This window comes from Cyrtonyx montezumae, unplaced genomic scaffold, assembly GCF_038088225.1.
Source record: "Cyrtonyx montezumae isolate F1298 unplaced genomic scaffold, pur_monq_1.0 scaffold_6, whole genome shotgun sequence".
Classification (NCBI taxonomy): domain Eukaryota; kingdom Metazoa; phylum Chordata; class Aves; order Galliformes; family Odontophoridae; genus Cyrtonyx; species Cyrtonyx montezumae.
Genome location: NW_027072067.1, coordinates 13,184,036 through 13,209,384, shown reverse-complemented (window position 1 = coordinate 13,209,384; position 25,349 = coordinate 13,184,036). Strand labels below are relative to the sequence as shown.

The window sequence follows — 25,349 nt, the reverse complement described above, 5'->3', positions numbered from 1 at the left end:
GTGTTTTCAGTCATCCTTTGTAGTCAGGTCCCTGTTTCAGAGACAGGTAGATGCGTTTTAATAAGTGGCTGTTCATTTCTTCAAAAGTCCCCCGGATCGATGGGTTGTATATAAGTGTGTTTATTACCCTCATCGACCCCTTCTGCTGATGGATGTGCTTACAAGCACTCCCAGGACCCATTACTGCAAGCTGGGCATTAACGCTTTCTGGTCCGTGCACCGATTTGCATTTTAACAGGCTGTGAGGCTGGAGGTTTAGCTGTGAAATCCAGAGGCTGTGTGAGCAAAAGAGACACAAAGACTTGTGCCCGCGTCCCAGGTCCCCTCTCTGACTGGCTGCTCCATCGTTGCTTTTCTTCTCGCAGATCATTTTTGCCGACGAATGCACCGAGGCCGAAGGGCGGCACTGGCACATGAAGCACTTCTGCTGCTTCGAGTGTGAGACCGTGCTGGGGGGGCAGAGGTACATCATGAAGGATGGGCGGCCCTACTGCTGCAGCTGCTTCGAGTCCCTCTATGCTGAGTACTGTGACACCTGCGCCCAGCACATCGGTATGTGTGCTCCTCCTTGTCCGTGGCAGAGCAGGCCCGGGAGCTGTGTAACTGGGGAGATTTCTCTGGCAGAATTTAATGCACACATTGTTCTTTTAAATCTCATTTTCCTGGAAGCAGCCTATCTCTTTGAATATCAGCTTCCTCCCAGCTCAGCTAGCTGAAGGCTCGCGCAGGAGTTAATGAGCTACTGATGCGAAAGATGGTTGCTTATTAGGCATCATGATTGTTTCTGTTTGCCTTTTTTAATTAACCTCCAGACAGATGTTCTCAGACAGAAAGAAACAATGCACCAGAGTGAGCCTGCCTTTCTGGGGCAGGGAGATGGACTGGCTTGGGGTGTCCTTTGCACCAAACCTGGCTCTTGGTGCAGGGCTGCATGGCTTGCTTTGCCCTTTGGCTGAGCATTTGCAAGTGGTTGCACACGTGGCACACAGGCAGTCTTTGTCCGTGGAGGTGAGCTCACGTGCCTGTGCAATCATTCCCAGGCTGGAGGGATTAAAAAAAACAAAAAACGTTTTGGTCTTGTGCAGTGGGCAGATGGCACAGGGGAAGACATGGGACTTCAACAGAGCACTTGGAGGACATGTTTGCTGCAATCTGTGGCACATCTTTTCTGAAAACTCAGCTGTGGATCAGTGCAGAAACAGCTGTTGTGCCTCTCACAGTCCCTTCCCTTGTGCTTCACCCATCTGCTGCAAGTTCTTTGCTATGGTGCCCTGCGTGGACTGAGCCTGGATAACTGGCCGCTTGCATCCCCTTCCCCATAGCAGATGGCATTTCATTTTGCCAGGCCTCATTAGAAGAGAGGTGCCTGTAACAGGTAAACACAATGGCTGATCACCTGGTGCAGGCCCTTTGGCCAAGGCTGGTGCAGGGAGTTGGCACTGAGCCTGCTCACTGCCAGTTTTTCGCTTCAGTTCCCATTTTGCTGTGTATCTGCACATTTCTAGCAAAGAAGGGCTGCAGACATTTTGCTGCAACTTGCTTGTGGTAGTTGCTAGATGCATACCATTTAGCAGCCAATGAAATTGAAGTTGGGCATGTGTTTGAGACTTAGAAGGACTGGGTGCTATGGCAGAGCTGCTGAGCGGGGGAGGCTGTGCCCCTGTGTCTGCAGGATGGCTATGGATCATTGAAAAAGGAGCTGATGAAATCCCACCCGCTGTCTTTTCTCTCTTTTGTCTGCAAGGATACTCCAGCCTCTATATAAAAGCATTTCATTCATTATAAAGGGAGGGAAAAACAACTAGGCTAAAGCAAGTTTAGCTTGGAATAAAAGGGATTGTGAACATGTAGTTCATTTATAAATCAACCAGGGGCATCAGGCGCTTCCAGTGGCATGTTGCATGCATGTGAGCAGGGGCTGCAGTGTGCTGCACGTGCAGCAAGGTTCCCCACAGCTCAGCTGGCCTGTGCCCTGTGCAGCAGTTTCTCAGGTAACGGGGGCTTTTGCCCAGAGTGGCAGCTCAAACATGCAAATAAATGTTGTAATTGAAGCCTTGGGAGCTCTGCTCCTGATGTCTGTACCAGGCACATGCTGCAGCAGTTCTGGCTGATGCCTGCAGCTAGCCTGGGGTGTCACTGGCTGGGTGCAGGCCCTGTGCGTTCATTCCGTTACTTATCCCAAGATGCTTGGCAGGGGAAAATTTGGCTGAGGAGGAAGCGTGGGGGTGCACTTCAATCCCTGGAGCAGGCTCTGTCTGCCTTTTGGAAAAGGGGCCCCAGCAACCAGAGTAAAGGAAAGTTGGGAAGGCAGTCAGGACCAGAGCAGTGAGGGGCAGGGATGAGATCTGTTCTGTTACGTACTTACAGATCCCTCTTTATGGTTTGGTTGGAGGCTTTTTGATTTTTAAATAGGCAGCATATTATTGCTTTGGCTTCAAGGACTTTATGGAGAACTTCTTGCATTCCTCTGCTTTATGATCGGAAATATCCCCATTTAATGTGAAATAGCTTGAGGCTCTCCTCCACTGCCTTTCCCAGCATTGAGTAACTGCCTAGCGAGGGCCCGCAACCTGCGAAGAATTAGGAACGGGCGTAACTTCACACGCCAGAGAAACCCCACCAAAGGGCTTTTGAGAGCGAGCACGGGTAGGTGGCACAGGGTGGCCAAGCACTGAGCACGTGGGGTGTGGGGCCAGGAGCAGTGAGCATCCAGCAGGCAGCCTCACTCTGTGCGTGGTTCCCCCCAGGTATCGACCAGGGCCAGATGACGTACGATGGGCAGCACTGGCACGCCACCGAGACCTGCTTCTGCTGTGCCCAGTGCAAGAAGTCCCTCCTGGGCCGGCCCTTCCTGCCCAAGCAAGGGCAGATCTTCTGCTCTCGTGCCTGCAGCGTGGGCGACGACCCCAACGGCTCCGACTCCTCCGACTCGGCCTTCCAGAGCGCGCGGGCCAAGGAGTCCCGCCGCAGCGCCAAGATTGGCAAGAACAAGGGCAAGGCAGAGGAGGCAGCTCTGAGCCAGCTGCAGGTCACCTCCAACCGTCTCTCCACCGACGTGGACCCGCTCTCGCTGCAGATGGATCTGCTGAGCCTGGCCAGCCAGACGCCCAGCCTCAACCGGGAGCACGTATGGAGGAACAGGGATGAGCTGTACCACTACGGGAGTAAAATGGAGCAGGGACAGGCCCAAAGCCCTCTGCAGCTTCTCAGCCAGTGCAATATCAGGAGTTCCTATAACCCCAGCCAGGTCCCAGGCTCGCAGCCAGATTTATGGGCTAAGCATTTCAGCAACCCAAAAAGGAGCTCCTCACTGGCCATGAAGGGGCATGGAGGCAGCTTCATCCAAGACTGCAGAGAGGACTACTACTCGGGGAGGCTTCGCTCGCAGGAGAGCTACAGTGACATGTCCAACCAGAGCTTCCCCGAGAGCCGGGGAAGCCTCAAAGTCCCCAAGTACGAAGAGGAAGAGGAAGGTGGGATGCCCACACCGCAGTGCCGCACCCGGCACCCCATCAACGCCCTAAAGTTCACAGAGGACCTGACACCCACCGAGCAGACTCCCCGTGGCTCCATGGAGTCCCTGGCTCTTTCAAATGCCACAGGTATGTCATCACTTTGCATGCAGCACGGCCGTGGTACTCAGTGAGGCTCACATATAGGGTCACTGTGGCAGCAGTTTTCCAGCATTTCCTCCTATTGAAACAGACTCTGGGATCCACAAAGCACATAGTCACCGTGGGCTGGGGCACACCAGCTGGGTTCGTTATAACTTCTAATAATTAATGCAGGGGGCAGTGGGGTGCTTCTAGCTCTCTCCTGCCTGCCACTAGACGTGCTGGCACTAGGGCAGGGGGTACCAGGGGACATGGCTGGCTGCCTGCCTGGCCCCTCGTGTGCCTGGCAGCCCTGAATCGTTCTATCTGCCCATTTAGCAAATGCAGTGCTTTGTAAATGGTTGGCCTTTCTGCATAGCTCAGAACAAATGTTTTCAAGCTCTTTAATCCTCTCTTTTGTGCAGAGGGAGAAAAAAATCAAGGCCAACTGCTAAAGCAGAGACAGATTCCAGCATTCAGCGCTTTGAGGACTGCTGTCAGCTGCTGTTGTGGGCTAAAAATATTTTTCAACACTTTAAAACAATCACAGTTAACCCCTTTTACACAATGTGCAGCTATGGAGCTCATGGCTAATTAGGGCAAATCCCCTCCCCTTTCTGCAGAGCTTTTTTTCTCCTTGTGTAATGGGGGGAGAAAGCCATGCAAGATGGGCATGATGTCTTGCACGAGTGCTGAGCCTTTTTGTCCCAAGTGCATCCCAGTGTGCCATCTCACTTCACATGCATTTGGATTTTGCAGCATGAGGGTAAGCACTAGGTTAGCTTGGAGCCTTGCATGACAGCACTCATCTCAGCCATGCCCGTTTGACACAGCTACCAATTGTTTCAAAATCCCTGTACTTAAAACTTCTGGGAAAAGAAAATGCCAAGCCTGTGTTGCTTGCCAGAGATGTTGCCTTGCTTTTTCCTCCCCCAGCCTGTTCCCATTCCTGCTAAGCATTGTTTGGATCTGAGCTCATCCTCTCCCAGTGAAATGGAGTTCCTCTCCCGCTGCCCCCATCCCTGAGCAGTTTGGAGGCTGCTTGGTGCCCGGGCTCAAGGTGTTCCCATGGGGGGGCGTGCTGGGAGCATCACCATGTGCCACTGATCCCCAGCTCAGTGTTCTCTCAGCCTGGCCGAGCAGGTTGCTTTGATACGCCCGTGCCTCCTCACCCCGTCGATGGGTTTCAGCGTGTTTTTCTAGGGTAGTTGCCAGCCCCACGCCAAGACGTGAAACCATCTCGGTTTTCAGCCAGGATCTCCCTAACCAGCCAGTATGAGAGCATGGGGAGAGCACGGTGATGAGCTGGAGAGAGCTTTGCTCACACAGCCTCAGAGAGGCACAGAGGAAAGTAAGATGTGAAACACAGAAGGAGCTGGGACTGCTCCACAGAGCGAAGCCCCGTGTTTCAAAAACCACCCCTGTCCCTGAAAACTCTTGTGCAAACCTCAGTACAGAGTCTTGAGCAACGCCAAGTTCCTATGAGCAATGTCTGAATATTGAAGTGATTGTTTCATGCTTTGGAGCTGAAGTGTAACAAGGTTTCTGGGATACAGGTCGAGAGACAAAAAACGTGGCAGATCTTTCATATTAGAGCGAAAACTCACTGAGGATTTCATTTGAGAAACCCTTTTAGAAGTGCTGGGACGGAGATCTCCTGGTGGCATCCTCCCTCGTGTAGCTGCAGTGCGTCTCCCTGCAGACACTGCCTGCACAATGATCTCCTCTTTCCTGCTTTTCGGGGAAGTATTTCAGCATGATGGGGCTTGTAACGCCTGTAAGCAGTACCTCCGAGGAGGGAGGCGATAACATTTTTATTAATGTGGAAGGTCTAGTAATCTTCTTTGCTTTGGGACCTGGCTCAGCTTTGCAGGGGCACTGGGCTAATGACAGGCAGCTCCCAGCACTGTGCTGCTGGCAGGGAGCGCCGGGAGCAAAGGCAGAATTATCCCTTTTCATCAGCAGAGGAACAGACTCGGTGACCTGGCCAAGGTCTGGTTTTGAACCCAGGTGCCAAGGTGAAATTTGGTGACGGGGCACAGTCACTGCCTTTCCTTGTCCCCTCGAAGCAAGCTCCGTGGCACGTACCACGCAAATGCAAACCATGCTGCTGCAGTGCTTGCTTTTCCCCATGCACATCCTGTTGTAAATCATGCTAAAAAAGCACACAGGATCTGCCAGCAGCTCCTTGGGTTTGCAGACCCTTGCAGAGCATGGTCCAGCTGCTGCTTTGCAAGCAGCTCCAGTGCTCTGCTCCTGCCCAGCTCCCTTTGAGTTACCAACTCTGCTCCACCTTATAGCTGAAATAATGAGCACTGAGTCCATCTGATACTTTATGGCATCGCTGAAAACATTCTTTTTTGGTTTTTTATGGGAGAGCTGAAGGGCAAACAGTCCCTGACCTGCAGAGCGCGTATTAAAAGTGGAGTGGTTCCTCCCCGGCAGCAGATTTTGCTCTAATGTTTCTGTTACAACTTAACTAATAATTAGCTGAGATGTCAGTGAGAGCAGGCAGCAACACGGGGTGTGCAGCAGTGCTTTCTATGTCCTATGGTCTGAAGAGTTAAGTCCTAGGAGCCTCTTGCAACCAGGCTCTGCTCGTTCATTGCCCTCTACAAAGGTTTTGCAAGCGCGGTATGTGCCTAGCAGCTGAATCAGACACCAAGAGCTGCTCTCTGATGATTCCAAGCCATTTCCACAGAATCCCAGCTGGTCAAATAGCCCACTTAAGGAAGTACCTGCAGGCTAAATGTTTCTCTGTGGTGACAGCCTCTTTGTGTGCAGCCTGCAGAGAGCCTGAGTGCTTGGAGGGGAAGCTGCATTCAGTGGTGACACTGCCACATGCAAAAGGAGACAGAGATTGGAGTTATTTCTTGAGAAAAAGTGTTTGTGTGAGGGTAACAGATGAGCTTCGTTTCCTCCTCTCATCTGTCACAGGCATAAATCCAGGAAAAAAAAACGTTAACTGGTGCTGATGCAGAGTGCAGTGTGACTGCGCATGTATGGCACACGTCTCTGTTATCTTCTCTGTTACAAGATGCCCAGAGGCCCCAAACAGTTTGTTTTTCCAGGACTAAACAGCAACTGTGATCTGGCCAGAAAGCAGAGAGAGAAAATGTATGAATGTGAGAAAATGAATGAGTGCCGGACCCTGCGACACTGCTGTGTGTCACCGCATGGCACAGCTCCTCTGCACAGGAGAGGCTGAAAGCTGGGACTAAAAGAGGAAAAAAAGCTGCTTCTCAGGACTGAGATGTGATTTCCAAGAAGGCATACATGGGCCCAGCAGCTCCTGACCTGATCCCACACGCCAGTAGGGATGGTGGGGATGGCCCTCAGGGGTAGCACAGTCCAGGGGCTGATCTCATCCCTGTGCCCCACTAAAGGGATGTCCAGACCTCCCTGTGCTTCATTCTGTGCTTTGTTGCTTTGTTTTTCTCCCTGCTCAGCTCTAGAGGGATGTGCTCAGCATGTGAAGATGGGTCAGTGCTCGAGTACTGTGTAAGTGCCAGGAACATTTCTTCTCCTGTTCTCTGGCATTTTGTCACTGAGTGTCATGAGGTTTGGTGTGCTTCTGTACAGCTTCATCACTTCTGCTCTGCACATGAACCTGCAGAGGCAAATGGAGTAAAGGCCAGAGGGAGAAGTGAGAGGGCAGCAGGAGCACATTAGGCCCTCCACAGCCCTGCCCCCACGTGCTGCCCTGCTGAATCATAGGATCCTTTGAGTTGGAAGGGACCCCTAAAGGCCATCTGGTCCTATCCCTCAGCAGTGTACAGGGACACCTACAGCTCAGTCAGGTGCTCAGATCCCGTGCAGCCTGACCTTGGGTATCTCCAGGGATGGAGCATCCACCACCTTTCTGGGCAGCCTGTGCCAGTGACTCACCACCCTTATCTTGAACAACTTTTTCCTTATATCCAATCTAAATTTCCTCTCCTTTAGTTGGAGCCATTTCCCTCTTATCCTGTTAATGAGTCTGTTCCTTTCTGTCTTATATTTAGGGATGGTGCAGATGCACTTTGGCTTCACTGCTGCTTTTCCAGCAGTTACCCTTTAGATGAGGATGCTGGTTGTCTGTGGGGCTGATCGTGCAGATTTCCAAAAGAATAAGCTGCAAGCATGCTCAGTGTGACTCTCCCAACAAAAACGTTGGGAAAGGCAGGGGGGTTGGACTAGATGATCTCTGGAGGTCCCTTCCAACCCCTACAATTCTGTGAATATAGTGGGAGATCTGTGCTGGGAACAGAGGAATGATGTCCTGGTTTCAGAAGTGGGGTGGAGAAGCCTGGCTAGAGACGGCCACCTAGAACCTTCTGTTAGCGAGCCAGACAGCAGGGCTGGATGTGTTTCCCCCACTAGCAGGGCACATGGCCTTCCCCTCACAGCCTGTTTACTTTCCATGCCTTTCAGTTATATAACGGTTCTGCTTTATTTCTGCACAACCCGAGGTCGGTCAGGAGCAAAGCAAGGCTGAGTTATAAACAAATCCCCGGGAAGGCTGCTTGTCCTTAAGTTCCTTTTTAGTTCTTGGGGTTGAAAATAAATCGTGTTTCAGGGGTGAGGAGGACGTGCCTGCCCTGTGCTGTGGGAGAGACAGAGCTCTGAGCCAGGGGAACGAGAGATGGCACATGGTCCTGTCCCATGTGGCTGGGTCCCTGCTATATGGGGTGCCAAGGAGTGCCATGTGCAGGTAACTGTCTGAGCTCTGGTGAATGTGAAGGCGAGGAGAGTGAGGCAGTACAGCCCTGTTTGTTTACAATGTCACAAGTCCTGCATTCCCCTGTTGGGGAGAGGCAGACTGTCCCTGCAGTGGGACATGGGCTGCAGCGATCATCACTAGCCAAGCTTAGTGGCGAGTTTAATGGAATGGGGACTGAGAGCTGCTTCCCCTCCCAGGTGCCTCATTTGCAGCCTCACACCAAGCCTACGTGCTCACTGCAGCCCCTCTGCTGTCATTTGCTTGGTGTTTTAATAATCCATAATTAATGCAACCTGCAGCCCTGGTTTAGCAAAGCGCACACAGTGCAGCCAGGGAAATTGAAGCACGCTGAACAGCTTTGTTGTGGCAAGGTTTTAGAGGTGATGCATGCAGGGAATATCAGCTCTTTGGACTCTGTGCTGTTGGTTTGCTTCTTCTGCTGTTATTTTCCTTGGAACCCTTATGTAGGACTGACACAGCTTTTGCTGTCGGGTGGGGAAGGGCTTCTGAGGGGCTCACTCTGCTTGTTCCTAACCAGAAGCCTGCTTTGTGCTCCCAGTTCTGCAGCCAGCTTCAGTTTCATATCGAGTGCCCACGGATGAGCTGCAGCTTTCACTTGTGTTCATCCAAAGCACGCTTGTTTCCATGGCTTCAGTGCACACAGCAGCAAACGGCAGCTAAATAACCACGGTGTCCTCACGAGGAGCTGCAGCTTTGGGGTGTGGTGCGTGGCATGGTGAGGAGAGGCTCAATAGCATTTAAGATTTTCACATCCAAGGCCCCACGTGGTGCATTTGTTGCATGTACTGGTGGGACTCCAACATGACTTTGCAGGAGGAAAGCACTGTGGGTGCCATCTTTAGGTTGTGACTTGTAGCCCCGGGCTGGAACAAGGCTCCTGCATGGCCCTGTGTGCAACAGGTTCTCACGTTTCCTGTTTCCCACTGCATGGCAGGCTGTCCCCTTCACACTCCTTTTTTTCCCCACGTTAGGCTTCGGTTATTAGCCATGTTCCCAGATGAGACACGCCATTAAGAGGGGGCAGCAGCAGCTGTAAATAAGTGCAGGTAACTTGAGGAGCTCGGGCCTCGCTGCAGGGCTGGGGCTGAGTGGCCACAGGAGGGGAGGGCAGTGCAGGACCACAGCAGCGTCCCGAGGGCTGCAAGGAGCAGCGGCAGCCATCCGTGCTGAGCAGCTCTCTTTCCCTCCCATATCTCATCTTGCAGCCTTCTCACCACTTTTATTGCTGAAATTCTCCTTGCAGGAGTTCGGCAAACCTGGAGAATGATGCATTCCTCTCTGCAAATATATATATATATATTTTCTGCGTATTGAAGGCTGTTACATATCCTTCAGCCTTCTCTAGACTAAACAACCCCTGCTTTTTCAAACTTTATTCCTAGGTCGTGCTTTCTAGATGACATTTTTATACGAACTGTTACTGCTGTCCCCGAGCTCCCCTCACCCAGGGCTGTTGTTCATTGCTGTGGCTTTTCCTCACAGGAGAGGGACAGGACTCTGTAATCTCCAACGTGCAGCTCTGTCGTGTTCCCCCTCTGCATGGCAGGGCTGTGCTCTCCCTGAAGCCAGCTCAGCATTCAGCCTTGCTGCAATCAATTCTTTCCTAGCAATATGAGATTTTATAATGCATGTACTTAATCATATCCAGGCCATCAACAGCCAAAAACATCCCCTGGACCTAATAATCACTGGTTAAACCTTGTGCTGGGACACGAGTTGTGCACGTATCCTAGGGCCCTTGTCCGAAACTGTTTTCCTGTGAGCAAACCACTGAAGAGGGACAGGAAAAAGCTCTGTGCCTGCAAGGAGCTGGAGCCCCAAGTCCTCTGCATCTCAGCCTGAGCATCACCGAGTCCTTTCCCGTGTGCAGGGCTCCCACTGATGCTCTGTTCTCTGCACACCTTGGCAGCCTCTCCCCACATACTCCCAGCTATTCTTACTGTATGCAGCCCCGCAGAAGCTGAGAATGCAGGTGCTGTGTCAGACGTGGTGAGGCCCTTGCAGGCGATGCTGCCAAAGTGCATCCTGCAAAGCACTCTGTCGTCCTTTCTCATTACAGAGCTTTGCTGCTGCTTTAACAAAGAGTTGTGTGGATGTCACCATGGGCTCATTTTCTTTGGCATCAGCTATTGTCTGACACAGCTGATTGAGGCAGAGTTCAGCTGGTGGCAGCCGTGATTCACGCTTGGATCAGCACTGCCCATGCGAGAGGCTTCTGCTCACGTTGTGAGGGTGCTCACCCAGAGGGGACTGGGGTGAAGTGTGCAACGTGATCCCAGTGTAACCGGGACCAAAATCATCCTGTTTCAACCCTGTGCTGTAGGCTGGTTGCTCCCCACCAGCTCAGGCTGCTCCGTCCAGCCTGGCCTTGAGCAGAGATGGGGCACCCACAGCTCCTTTGGATGGCCTGATCTTGCAAATCTTCTTAAGGCCGAGTCCCAGAGGTTCACTGAAGTGGACTGTGAGTGGGGTTAGTGACAGCAGCCCTTGTTCTCGCTCGTTTTTGGCATGCAATGGCAAATGCCAAAGGAGCTGAGCTCTTGATGAAATGCAAGCAGCTTTTGTTAAGGAAAAAAAAAAAGTTTATTCTTGAATTGAGGGCTGGGTTGTTGGGTTTTCTAATTAATTTACAAAGTCATAAATTCTTGGTGATTGCATAAGAGGTGTGCGTCATGCTGAAAATCCTGCTGATGGTGCACAGCACTCCCAGTTTGGTCTGCACGGGGAGATTGTGATGGGGAGCAAAGTGCCAAAGCAAACACTCTGCATTTGATTTGGGATGAAATGTATTTCCTTTGAAACAGCTTGCAAAATAGGTTGTCGTGAGCTTGTAATGTAAGCACTCACTGCTGCCAGTTGTCAGGCCGATGTGGAGGTGGTCAGAAAATGGCCAGAAAATACAGGACCATAGAGTGGCTTAGGTTGGAAGGGACCTCAATGATCATCCAGTTCCAACCCCCCGCCCAGGGCCCCATCCAACCTGGCCTTGCGTGTCTCCTAGTGTGGGGCATAAAACTCCCAGAAGACAAGCCAGGACTGGGGAGCCGTGGGGCATGTTGAATTTATTGGCCATGTTCTAGTGCCAAGCAGAAGCCCCATTTGCCTGTAGTAGGATGAAGGCTCCAGGGAAGCACCTTGTACGTGGCCAAGGCTGCACTTGCCATCCTACCATGAGTGTCACCTGGGGACCTGGCAGCGTAGCTCAGTGACAAGCCTGGATTGGTTGTTGGCCCTGTTTTTGGCTGCTCAATCCTTCAAAACATATTTTTGTTGAGCAAGAAGTGGGTGCTGGATCATGGCACCCTACTTATCTCAGCGTGCAGGAGGCCTCGGGTTACCTCTGACGCATGGGTTTGTTGCTGGCATCAGTAGTTATTCCTATCAAGCCACAGACAGCATAGACATATGGAGAAGGAAGTCGTGAAAAGCAACTAACAGTCCTTGGAGTCCAACTCAGAACACCTTAAGTTGGTGTGATTTCCCCAAAGGAGGATCTGTCTCCTCTTAAAAAATAGACTTGAAGGGCTCTTCAGGACAGCATCTGAAGAACTGAGCTTATTTTAAAGCAGAAACCCACAGGTTCAGACCACAGCCAGCCTTTTCCCTGTGTCCCTGGTGATAGGAAATCTTCATGAACTCTGTTTTTCCTTCCCTTTCCCCTTCCCTATAAAGGCCTCTCTGCAGACGGCGGAGCCAAGCGCCAGGAACACCTCTCCCGCTTCTCCATGCCCGACCTGAGCAAAGACTCGGGCATGAACGTCTCGGAGAAGCTGAGCACCATGGGGACTCTCAACTCCTCCGTGCAATTCCGCAGCGCTGAATCCGTCCGCAGCCTGCTCTCGGTGCAGCAGTACCAAGACCTGGAGCCCAATCTGCACAACCTGTCCAGCCCCATGGGCTACCGCGAGCGGCCGGCACATGGCCGCCTGCACCAGAGCTTCGACTACGGCAGCGGGGTGCCCGGGGGCAAGCTGGCAGCACAGGACAGCACCAGGCATGCCCCCATGAGCGAGCGCACGCGCCGGAGAACTCCGCTGCGGGACGATGAGCGGCACTACCGCCCGCACCGACCGCGGCGCTCCCGCCGCTCCCGCTCGGATAACGCCCTGCACTTGGCCAGTGAGCAGTGCTGCCGGCTGAAGGAGAGGCCCTCGCTGCGAGCCAGGGAGGATTACGATCAGTTCGTGCACCAGAGGAGCTGCAGGGAGAGCCTGGAGCAGGGTCCCCGCAGGGACGCCTACGGCCACTGCCCCAGGACGGTGTCAGACCTCGCCCTGCAGAACCACTTGGGCGAGCGGTGGGGGCCCTACTTTGCCGAGTACGACTGGTGCTCCACGTGCTCCTCCTCTTCCGAGTCCGACAACGAGGGCTATTTCCTTGGAGAGCCGATCCCTCAGCCCGCCCGCCTGCGGTACGTGACCAGCGAGGAGCTGCTGCACAAGTACGGCTCCTACAGCGTGCCCAAATCTTCCACCTTGGGCGGCAGGGGACAGTTGCACAGCCGGAAAAGACAGAAGAGCAAAAACTGTATCATATCCTAATGGCATCGTTGCCGGGCACCTTCAGAGAATGTAGATTAACTCACAAACTTGCACTGTTCTAGCTCATGTAAGCGCTTTTATTGTAAGAAAAAACCCGAAGAGGAAGGGTTGGTGAGAAGGTTGTAGACTGGCTTCTATAAATAGTTATAATCGTGGGCACGGTGAATATATTTTGCACATCTTACCTTGAAAACACAAAAAGAGAAGTTCACCTTAGCCTGTAATATTTACCTAGTAGTTTCTCTCCCTTCTCCCAGATACTGCCGCCCTGTTGAGCTCTTTCTGCCCGTACGTTCTGCTCCCTCTCTTTGCTGTCACCACCCGGTCCTGGTAGCTTTCGCTTCCCACCACACCGCCATTTTCCACCACCCACCTTGGTACGTCTTTGTCTCTCTCAGTGTGGGAGCCTAAGTTATTTCCACGACTGTTGTAAATGCGATGTAAATGAGAGTTTGGAGAAAATATTTTTGTATTTTGTAATATCAGAGGAATTTCTATATCTTAGGAGTCACTGGGAAAATGCATGCACATCCATAGCTGTTTTCCACCAGAGCTGAACAGAGTACTTGGGCCCCCCGTTTTCATTTCATCATCAGGTTTCTTAAGCGTATCGGCGAGCATTTATCAACTCTTTATTTTTATTTTTATTTTTTTCCTGTTTGTTTTATTCCTGGTAAGTACACAAAACATTTTCTGACTCATTAAACCTTGAAGAGCCCAAAGCGGCACTTGGAAGTCTGCTCACTCCTGCGGTTTTCAGGTACACTATCAGTCAAATAGAGGAATCCTGACAGCTGCAAAAGTGACTTCTTTTTTTTTTTTTGTCAAATAAGAAAGAACTACCAAATGTCCGCAAAGTTGTAAATGACCAAAGCTGGAGAAGGAATTTTACACCTCTGTAGAGAATGCTAAAGTTACTAAACGTCCAACTATTATTTGGAGTAAATAAAAGTGTAAATGGTGCAATTGTGTGATGTCAGCATGACGTTGTTTTGAATATAGACTTGTCTTATGGTGCTCTAGTTTCCTGGGTTATGTTAACTGCTGTTCATTACCAAGTGGAAGTCTCAGCATTGCCTGCTGCCTAACACTTCAGAGACCAACTGCAAACTGCTCCCTGCTGGCCAGCGCCGGCGGCATCGCCGTGCTCACGTGTCCCAGCAGTGGGGCTCAGCCGTGTCGTGTTCTGGTGGACGTGAGTTTCTGTATGCTTTCAACTGTCGGGGCAACGTCCCTGCTCTGTGGGCACTGCCCTTCGTAGCAGCAGCCCTGGCATTCCCATCACCTCCCAGTGGGAGCTGGGGAGGATGGGGGGGCCCCGTCTCCCCCTGCTGTGGGAATGGCACCGGTGGGGGACGTGGGGTTGCCCACCTGCAGCAGCAGACGCAGAAAAACTTGTGAAGATGAGTGTCTCCGTGCCACAAACTATTGCTAGGAATTATTATTTTTTTGCTGTTGTTGTTTGTAAAGGACAATGTGATAATTATTATTCCTTGAAAAAAAAGAAAAAAGAAAAAAAAAAGACACTTAAGTATATTTAAAAAAATAATAGTTTTTTTTTTTTTTTTCCAGTTGGAATAAATGGAAGTATTCATCCAAAGGGAAGAGTCGTGGCTGTATGTTTTTACTCTGAAGGCGTGCTGGTTAATTCTGGAGCAGTCACCAAAGGCCTTGTTTTCACTTGGCCCACACTGCACTCACAGTGAGCAGTGTCTCCTGGGTGCCACCCCCAGCCCCATCTCCGGGCAGGCAGGAAACCCAAAGCAGGGCACTTCTGCCCCCGTTGGTTTCCCTGTGCTAAAGGAGCCAGGTTCTTCGCCTGGTGCAAATCAGCACAGCCAGCTGCCATCCGTAGCACAGTTGTGTGCTGTGCCAGGCACAGCTTCAGCCTGTAATTTATAAATAACAGCCTTCTCCTTCAAAAGATCACAGATCCCCGCATGTTTTCCCGAGCAGGCCTGGCGAGGAGGGTAGGGGCATTGCTTTCAGTGACAAGTACGACGCTAACTACAGGTTATTATATAATTGGCTTTTAATATGTACAATTTAATTCCCTGTCACTGATTAACCACACAATGAGTGCTGCCTATCAGCCCTGAGCACCTCGTACAGCCGAGCTGCCTGAGGACCGACGACTGTTTGTACAGCGAGCTCTGCATTGCTCAGCAAATGGCAAAGAGCTAATCCGTGGGCATAACCATCCACCCATTGCCTCTCTGAAGATTAACTCCAGCACAGTAATTCTGCCCAATGCCCAGTGAGCAGTAAAGACTCACAGACTGTCAGAATTGCTGCCCTTCTTCCCGTGCAATTCCTTAACGAATGGATGGGCTCATTGAGCAGTGGGGCCTCGACACCCCAAGCACGGCTGTGTCCTTCACACCACCGTGTCCAGTCCTTAATGCAGCACTGAAATCGGGGCAGCCAGGCAGCAGATGAGTGAGATGAGCATCTCGTGGTGCCCTTTGCCAGCGTGACACATCACGTTCTGTGAGAAAGAAAACACCAAGCTGGTACCAATTCCAGCAGGAAGTGCGTAAACCTAGTTTCCAAACCTTCTCCATTTTTCATATGGGCTCCAGCAGTCCCATGGGTGGCTGGGGGGGGATTATATGGATTATATATATATATATTTATTTTTTTTTGGTGGGGGGGTTATTCAGAATATGATTAACCATTTCTGACAAACCCACTGAGCCTGAGGGCTGGAGCTACGAGCCCATAAAATCCTGCTCCCACACCATCTGTCCCCGCTGGGCTGCTTTCCGTGGTGCACCCGCTGCCTGCAGGTCGCCAGCACCTGGGAGCAACCTTCACAACCTTCTGCCTTGCCCTGCTCCCACAATTTGGAACTGGTGGCTCCAGCTGCAGGTGGGGATGGAGGACAGGGTCAGCAGCTCTGCCACACACAGCTCAGCCTCTGGCGAGGTGAGGTGCCACCCTAGAGCCACCTCATGCCTTCCTTAGCCAAACCCGGCAGGGCAGGATCTGGTCATCCTGGCATGCTGGCACTGGGAGTTGCCAACTTAGCTGGCAAATTTGCTCCTTCAGGATGAAAAAAATTAAAAAAAAGCGAGCTCCCCATTCTCTGCATTTCCATACAGCCATGCTATTTATGAAATCTAGGCTGCCCTCATTCCCCTGCAGATTGCCACCTATTTGATTGCTGTCCTCCTTGGCCAGGGGAAGCTCATTAGCTAAGAGTAATTTCAGACGGCTTCATTTTAAGGATGGAATGCCCTGACTTCGTGTGTGCGTGTCCCATTTCCTCACACCTCCTGACACGACTGTGAAAAGCAAGACATTTCCGACCTAGATCCTTCCAACTACTTAGGGATTCAGGTCCCATGCAAGTACAAGGGGAATTGATGTTCAGGGACCATGAATGTGTCACAAGAGAGCTGGAGCTATTTCCAAAAGCATCTGCAGGCCATCACCCTGCAATGTCAGTGCACTCACAGCCACTACTGAGAATAACGCTTTTCCCCCCACAATCTGATGCAATATTTCAGTTCTGTACAGTGGGAGCCCTGGACAGGCAGGAGGTGCACCTCCTCCCCACTGCTCTGGGACCCCTTATCAGCAGCCCCACCTTTGTGCTGCTGTGCTCCTGATTAATAGCACAGGGAATTACTGGTGCCCCTGTGCTAGGCAAGGCCGCAGCCGTTTGCTGAAGCATTCTCAGGAGAGTTTTCCCGTTGTAAAAGCAAATATTTATATCTGCTGCTCTCTCCGAGGCTCTGGATACGATCAACTCTAAAGTGAGATTTAGCTGAAAGGACTGATTTATTAAAATGGATAAACAAAGTGCTGCGAAGCAAGTTAATTCGGTCTAAATAAAGCATTAAACCCTGAAGAGCTCACATCACATCTCAGTGTGTACATATACACGCACACATACACATGCATACATCCATATACACGTGTCTGTACACACACATCATTCATACAGTCAAACCCACAGCAGCTTCAGCCCCAGGGGGCAGCAGGCCATGCTCATATCAGTGTGTGCAGAGAGTTCTGGCAGTTCCAGCCCTGCCCAGCTGCTGCCTCTGCCTGGACTGGGTGCCTCAGTTTCCCCATCTCCAGAGCTCCACTGTAGTAATGTTTTATATGCAAGAATCCCGGGGTCTTTTCTGTGTGCTGGTGTCTAATTGGCCCTAATTATTTGCTTGTGAGTGTTCATTTATGGCTGATGCTGGAGCAGGCTCAAGAAGCTTTTATTTTCGTGCCTGGCTTAATTAGCTTTTTTGGAACAGCAAAGCAGGGCAATATCCATTCTTGCTGCTCATCACATATTCATTATTTACATTTCCAGTATCCCAAGAAACTCGGCACAGAAAACAAATACATGAAGACTGAAGCATATACAAAACATCTGGAGGTGCTGTAATTATTTCTGATGGTTCGCAGTGCACAGGGGCTCCACGGAGCGCTGCGGTGTGACGGAGCCCATCTGCCTCTTAGAAAGGACAGTGATATTTTGGCCAAACAGGTTTTTCCACAGCGTGTCCAGCCGGGAGCTGCCCCTCCACGGGACCCTATGATGCTGGAGGAGATTCGTGACTCTCACACCCTGGAAAGCTAATGAAATATGAATACACCATCTTCCATTTCTTATGGAAAAATGAGTGGCTTTTTCTTTCTTTTTTCTCTCCCATAATTCGTTTTTGGCAGCAGAGGAGCATGTGCTCACCAGCACATGGGGGGGATGCTGAACCATAGGCTTTGCCATTGGGATGGAAGGATCCAGAAGAAGCCCACATGGGTTTGGCTGTTCCTGGACTCTCAAGCAGTGACATTGCTGGTTGGAGCTCAGAGGCAGCAGCCTTTGGAGCTCTTGGCCACCAACAGTAAATACAGCTGGTCAAACCAGAGCTGTTGAATAATTTATGGCATGACTCTTCAAAATAGTAAATCCCACCCCCGATCCACTCCATCCTTCATCAGCTTATGTGCCTGGTGTACAGTTTATGAATATTTAAGAAGTTTTACTAAATTAATAGAACCTTGTAAAAACAGTTTAAAAATATCGGGTGAAATATTTGCATATCACGTTTCTCAGCTTACAGGGGCAGGAAATGGGTGCCAGTGAGCGCCGTTACAAATCATTATCTGTGCCCAAATGGGCACATGTTCATCTGGCACCCAGCCCCAAGCACCCCCTCACCCACCCCTCCTGCACCCTCACCCAAGGGTGAGACATGGGTGGAGCAGAACTTCTCCTTGCCAGGTTGCCAGGTCAACTTCTCCTTGACCCCCAGTTGGGGTCAGATTGATGTGGGGTTTGATGGGAATGGAGATGGGGATGGGAACAGAGATGGGGAAGAAGGAAGGGAAGGGAAGGGAAGGGAAGGGAAGGGAAGGGAAGGGAAGGGAAGGGAAGGGAAGGGAAGGGAAGGGAAGGGAAGGGAAGGGAAGGGAAGGGAAGGGAAGGGAAGGGAAGGGAAGGGAAGGGAAGGGAAGGGAAGGGAAGGGAAGGGAAGGGAAGGGAAGGGAAGGGAAGGGAAGGGAAGGGAAGGGAAGGGAAGGGAAGGGAAGGGAAGGGAAGGGAAGGGAAGGGAAGGGAAGGGAAGGGAAGGGAAGGGAAGGGAAGGGAAGGAGCCCATTTGATGCTGGAGACCTGTGCCCATCAGCCTGCATTACCGAGCAGCCTCCTTTCCTACAAAATCAATTTCCAACAGCTTGTATTTTAGTGTTTTTAGTGGTGGGAGTCAGCAGTGCCTGCTTCACCACCTGGCCCAGCCATGAGGGCTGAGGGCTCTGCTCAGGGAAACACTTTGCATATATGTATGAACATAGTTGCTCATGGTGAAAGATGCAGAGAGGAAGTTGATTTGGGATGCACAGAGAAACGGAGAGAACAAGCACTGCTCCCCATGGAGGCTTTATGGCAGCCCCAGAGATCTGAAGCTTTAATGATGCTTGCTTGTTAACAGCCATGAGAGTGTCAGAGAGTCTGGCTGGGAGACAGAAAGGTGGAATACTCCCAGAATCACCTCCATAATTTGGAATTTCAAACCAATGTTTATGAGGACATCACTATTGCTGAGCATCCACTGGGCTCAGGGTGTAAAATTCCTTTTATTCATCTCAGGAGTCAGGATTTGCAAGTGCAAGAAATTTCCAAGCGCTTGTCTAGTTCCCAGTTTGTATGCAAATGATGCTGTAACATTTCTTAGGCTGAAAGAGCTGCTTTTAGTTAGTGTCAGTCAAAGTGTATCAACCTTGTCAGAACAGAGAGAGCTTGATTTCTCAGGTCATAACAACCCAAAATTCTTGACAAGAATATTCAGGCAGTTTAAAGACATGACAAGCAAAATGAAAGCGGTTTAAAGCATTGTTCTTTTCAATGAAATTATTACTTTGGGATGTGCAGCCACTGCCTGGGATCTCCCCAGCGCCTCCACCAGGTTCCTCCTTTTTTGCATTAATGCAAGGATGGAGTCCCTGAATTTGCTGGGGTAAAAGAGCTGGTGTCAGGGACCAGCAAGGGGCTGGTGTCCCCCCACCAGGCACTGGGACTGGGCTGCCATGGGAGCACCCTGGCTCTAGGCTGGTTTGTCCTCAACTCTGTCTCTTCTGCACAGAGCCACAAACAGCACTGCAGAATGAAAGAAAGAAATCTCAGGGGACCCTGAGCTGCTAAACAGGGCAGGTTTGGGATCCAGGAGAGCTTCTGGAAGAAAGACAAAAGCCTCTTCATTAACCTCTATTACCAGAGGAGCTGCTTAGCTGTCCTGAGACAGTTACTGCAAGTTTCCCATTTCTGCTGCATGCAACTTTTACACCTTCACAGACCACTGCTCACTGTAAAAGACAAAAGAAGCAGACATTGTTCTGCAATGAGCACTGAAAGCAGATGGATTTTCACTGACAGAGGTGAGCACAACACTCTCCCACACACAGAGTTCTGCATCGCAGCCCCTATCATCTACATGAGGCACTGTGAGGAAATAACATATTTTAATAACAGCATGCATACACCCCTCGAGCTCTGGCTGATAAGGCAGTAATCAAGTTTCCCCACTGCAGAGCAAGATGCCTTGTTATCTCCATCCCAGAGATAAGCCAGCCCCAGAACAGCAGGGTACCCCTTCCCACGGGCACGTGTGCTTCTCCAGAGCAGGGATTTCTCCCATACCCACTCCATCACCCTGCCGTCAGAATATCCAAATCCAAGCTGGTTCCCAATGTACTTTCATCTAACAGCCCCGATAACCATGTTGGCTTCATTTTCAACCCTCATTATTTATTCATTGCAAATTTAGCAAACGCAGCCCATGCCATTCCAGCAGGGCAAGCAGTGAGGACGAATTTACTGCTGCAATAATGCTATAATAGCTCGGTGTGGCATAACTTCCTCCTTCTAAATTAAGCACACAGAGTGGGTAGATGGAGGAAAGTACTGTTGGACATGTGGTGGTGGTGACTGCAAACTCCAGTTTGAAAAAGTGGGAAAAAAACCCCAACTGTTTGCTCCGTTTCCAAGGTCAGCCATTCTGTCCCGCACACAGAGAAGGAAATGCTAACACTTCTCCAGCTGTTCCCAGACAACTGAAATCTGCTGCTTAATTCCAAGGCCATTTGGTCCCCATCTCCATCTTGCAGCTAAAAATGTACTGATTTCTGACAGGCTGAGGCAAGAAGAAAGAGCATTTCATGTTCCTGCAGAAATACAAAGAGACGCAAAAATCTGCTGCATCCCATAAACCTCAATCCCATGATTAGGTCTCCTGTCATTTCTTTAGATGCTCTGCCCTATTTATCTGTGACTTTCTGACCCTCTTTCTATATCTGGCAATACAAACAGGATTCTTGACCTCAGGCGACTGAAATCTATAGGAACTGCACTAACTTTGAATTTAGAAGGAGATGATTGCTGCCACAGAGCAGGACTTGGCAGGGTGGGCAATGGGAGATGGGCAAAGTCACGCAGTGCCACCAGCCTGTCTGATGGCTGCCCCCAAACTTAGCATTGAGATGAGAGGAATCCTCTCATTGCTGGTGGCACTGCCAGCAGAATTCTGATCTTTTTGGCAAACCCAGAGCTGCAAAGCACTGAGCGCCCACTGCAGCCCTCAGGGAAGCTTGTGCAGGGCATGCAGAGAGGACACAATCATCCTGCCTCCAAATGAGAGTCAAGATTAATTAGCAGAGATAAACTTCCAGCCAGATAGAAGCAGTGAAACTGTGTTCCCGGATGCCAAATCTCAGAACACGTTAGCCGTGTGTCAGCCATGCCACTTTTTTGCCTGGTAGATGTATCTGTTGTAAAGGCATGGCTTAATTAAGGTTGGAAAAGACCTCTATGATCATCAAGTCCAACCATCCACTCACCACCAATATTGCCCACTGAACAACGTCCCTAAATATTATACCTACCCATTTCTTCATCACCAGGGAGGGTGACTCCACCACCTAATGCTAACACCATGCTAGTGCCACGCTTGCCACGTGCTGAAGGTGGACTTTCCCAGCACTAAGTGCCCCAGAAGCAGACTTTGATGGCAACACAGCAAACCTTGGCCACGTCAGCAAGGCCAACAAAGAGCATGCAGCGTTAACATCTGACTGTGACAACTGGCACAGAGGATTCCTCCCCTGCTCCTTTTGCAGACATAGGTCCCAGGCTCAGCCCTGTTGCTCCCAGTTCCTCCAGCACTCTGATCCCTCTGAGCACACCCAGCCACTGAAACGTGCCCTGGCGTCCCCACTACCTCTCAGGGCAGCAATGCCTCCTCCCACCCAAGCCATGTGCAGCATGTGTCCCTGGGAGGGATGCAAGGGCTTTTGCTGTGGGTACAGCTGTGGTTGATGCATCTCCCAGCCAGCCCTGGCATCTCCATGGCAACCTCAGGGATGCTCACAGTCACCGCACGTAACCACAGCTTTCCGAGTGTTCACACAACTAGCAGATTCTAGTTCTGTCTTGGTCATCTCTAAGGGGACAATGGGGTAACGCTCAGGGAATCAATGGGAGGCAGCAAACTGCTTTAAATAGTGTAATTGCATCCACGATTCTGTTGGATTACAATCAGCCTCTTCCTTAAGATCCACAAAATCTCTCCCATCTCTCAGGGAGAAATGCACATGCTGCTGCAGCAATGTTGATGTCACTGCTGCCATCCATCCCTCAGCCCTTCCCTTCAGGAAAAGCTCAGCCCCTCACTGCTGCTCAGGGTGCCTGTCTGTCTCACAGCTCACCCCATGCACCCCCAGATTCTCCCACTCTCCCCACCCAGCACCATGCTCCAAGACACAGGGAAGAGCCAATTACATCAATTTTAGGGTTAACGTGTTTGCATTCATATTCCAAGCCTTGCTTTCACATCTATAACTCATTTTCCAACATCTTCAAGCAAATTTCACACTGTTGGAAAAATGTCAAGGGTTTAATCTGATATGTGTGATATTTACTGATGCCACCGGGGAGGGAGATGATCATATCTCCCACTTCCCATCATATTTCTTACAGAAGCGAAAACGTATCAGGAGAATTCTCTGTCTTAAGCCCATACAATGTATATGCAAATGAACGTAAATCAAACTGAGGAGCACAGACAAATAACACTGCATATAAAAGACTCAAAGGAAGTTTTTTCCAGTGAATGGTTTTAGGGTTCATAGCTCTGCCAACACAGCCACGCTGTGCATCACAGAGCAGGGTCTGGTGCCTTGGTGCTCTCCTGAGCATCTGTAAGCCCAGGGCATGAAGGCTTGGTGTGATGGCAGGGAGGATGCTCCTCACTGCTTCCACTCATAGAAGAGCCTCTCTGGGCTCATGTATTAAGAGCAGCTATAATTAATGCATGACATTCTGCTGATAGCCAGATATCAGTCGATATTATTGACTTCAGTGAATTCTAAGCTGAGCTTATAAATGTAATTTAATTTTACCCAGATTGAAGGAAAGGAGGAAAAAAAAAGAGAGAAGAAAAAGCATACTGCATGAAAGCAATATTCCCAAGGATTCATTTTGGTCAGAGATCCGCATCTCAGAAATGGGACTTGAAGTGTTTGTGGCAAGGAATATGCTTAATTAGATTCATGCCTGAGAAGTCCCCAGCTGTTCTGCAGACAAACAGAAATATCTGAGATTTCTTCCAGCTCTGCAGAGTCACAGAGATTGGCTCCAATCCCTGTTGCCCCAGTCTGAGAGATTTGCAGATGTGATTACTATCTGGTGCTCTGTTTCAGACAATACAAGATGCCGCACGGCCTCTGAGCACAGAGCAAACATCCCAGCATTTTGTTTCATCATTACTTCCACCCTGTTCACTCCAGCAGCTGAAAAAGCCTTTGCTGGTTGTTTTTTGTTTTTTGTTTTAATGCGAAAGGCTTTCTGGAAGTTGGACATAACACACACTCATTATGAAATGAAAATACCTCGTGAGTTCAGGATGGAAAAAAAGAAGAAAGCTTTGTGAGCTTATTAAAAACAAGAGCTCTCACCATGCAGATTTCTGTGCTGAAGGAAAAATTCCCTCTTCTCTTGTCAGGCTTGTCAGTGCCATCGTGTACCAAGTGCTCAGTGTGTTCTCGTTGTCATCCAACTTGGAAGTAGATGCCAGGTGCCCTGCTAATGATGGAGGGGGATTGCAGAGTAGCCACACTTTGACTCCATTGTCACCCGAAAGGTGAACCCACTGGTGACAAAGTGCTCTTAGTGCTCTCAGTGCCTGGATCTCAGCACAAACCCATGTGCTGCATGGAATGCCATGCCCAGACCACACAGCTGGGTGAAGCCAAAATGAGAAGCGGGTGCCAAACCACAGCCAGCCAGAATCCCCTGTGCTCGGCAGGGAAGCAAGCCATGACACTCCAACTGCCCACATCCCTGGGTCACTGAGTCCAACTGCAGGCAGAACGATGCTGGCCGAGAACCCCAGCTGTGATTCCCAGGCTCATCCCATTTCTTGTTCCCTGCTGCCACTCCAGCTCTGGTTTTGGGAACCCACCTCCAGCCCTAGGCCTGGAGTGCTGAGTGTGGGCCCACAGCCCCCTTTCCTTCTCATTCCCCCTCTTTCCTTCTCATTCCTCCACTTCTCCCACCACCCCTTGTGTTGCTCCAGAGCTCACCCCACTGCCCTGGCTGGGAGGGTGCGGATGGATGCTCTCTGGTCTCAGTTTATTGCAGTGGACCCTGTGCTGCTCTCTCTGTCCCCCAGAACACCCATTTCCGTTTACCTTAAAGGAAATTAAGAATGCTAAAAAGCTGATGACTTTGGCCTTTGAAGCTTCCCTTTGTGATTCGGTGTGTTTGTGCCTTAGAACAGTTTCAAATATTGTGGCACTCGGGATGATCTCTGTTTCAGTGATGGGCAGGTAATTGTAATTAGTTTTATCACGGTGCGAATTCAAAATCCGCTCTGACTGCTTTCCTTTGAATTGAGTTAAAAGGAGCTATTTGAGCTGACAATCATTTTGACTGCAGCGTGTGAGAAAGACTCCAATTCTAAACTTACGGGAAAGGCTCATTTTACTGCTGGGCTGAGACTCTGCCGTCTCTGAGCTCGCTGGCATCACTAGGTGCAAGCGAGAGCCAGAGCAAATATTTCTCTGGGCTCCCACATCCATGCAGTGTGTTTTAGATTACACTGAAGTGGATTCACAAGAGGAAGCCGGGGGATGGCAGGGAGGTGAGCATGGAAGGAGGCAGCATGGGGAATAATGGAAGGAAACGGTCAAATGAAGCCAAAGCAGAGGCAGGCAGAGAAGTGGCAAAGGGCTCTGCATATTTCAGGCTGAGAACAGCCCATGGAGAACGTTAAAGTTCTTTGTACCAATCTAAGAAGGTTAACGGAGCGCACAGCACCTGCCCCCACCCCCCCTCGGCTCTCACCACTCTTTCACAGTGATGAGTATGAAACACGCTACACCTGAGAGAGGAAAATAAGGGATTTAATTGTGCATGCATGGTTGCAGTCAGGTCCTCAGACGGGCAAGAGCAAGGACAGCTTTGCAAAACAGCATCCAAGGACAAGGCTGCCTGCAACTCTGAGAATTGTCATGGAAACTACAAGGAAAGTGGCACACCATGCCAGAGAAGGTAGGCAGGAAAAAGGCACTGAAAATAGCTGCTATAGGAAAGACTCCTTGCAGAGCTTCTAGACATTAAAAGTCAATTAAATAAATAGTTCAGTAATTCTAGACATTCTTTGGAAAAAAAAAATCGTTTTTAAAGGGAAAACAGAAAACTATGTATAGCTCAGCAAAATGTCCAGGAGGAAAATGCTCTGAAAGGAAAAAAATGAATGCAAACATGCATCCTGCCATGTTTATTACATAGGCAGATACATATAGATTGATATAGCCATGCTTGTGTGCATATAAATACATGGTGTGTGCATATATATTGTATGCATAGCACATATATAGCACCTTTTTATATAAATATTGGTGTCATGCTGCATGTGTCGGGGCAAGGCAAAAGGGTTAATTCAGAAGGTGAGTATCTGCAAAGTGCCCTGGCGTTGTACCCTGCTGACG

The 25,349-nt window shown here is 50.2% G+C and overlaps 2 protein-coding genes across 5 annotated transcripts in view; one reads left to right on the top strand and one right to left on the bottom strand.

Annotated features, from left to right (window-relative positions):
• The window catches only part of PRICKLE2 (prickle planar cell polarity protein 2), an 86,988-nt gene extending 73,499 nt beyond the window's left edge, over nt 1-13,489 (top strand). For all 4 annotated transcript variants that reach the window (XM_065749555.1, XM_065749552.1, XM_065749554.1 and 1 more), the window contains 3 exons: nt 366-552; nt 2,748-3,602; nt 11,989-13,489. In XM_065749555.1, coding sequence (XP_065605627.1) covers nt 366-552; nt 2,748-3,602; nt 11,989-12,857 — 1,911 coding nt within the window. In that variant the 3' untranslated portion in view covers nt 12,858-13,489. The remainder of the gene's footprint in view (nt 1-365; nt 553-2,747; nt 3,603-11,988) is intronic.
• The window catches only part of ATXN7 (ataxin 7), a 218,084-nt gene that overhangs the window by 103,601 nt on the left and 89,134 nt on the right, over nt 1-25,349 (bottom strand). The gene's annotated exons all lie outside the window — the stretch shown is intronic.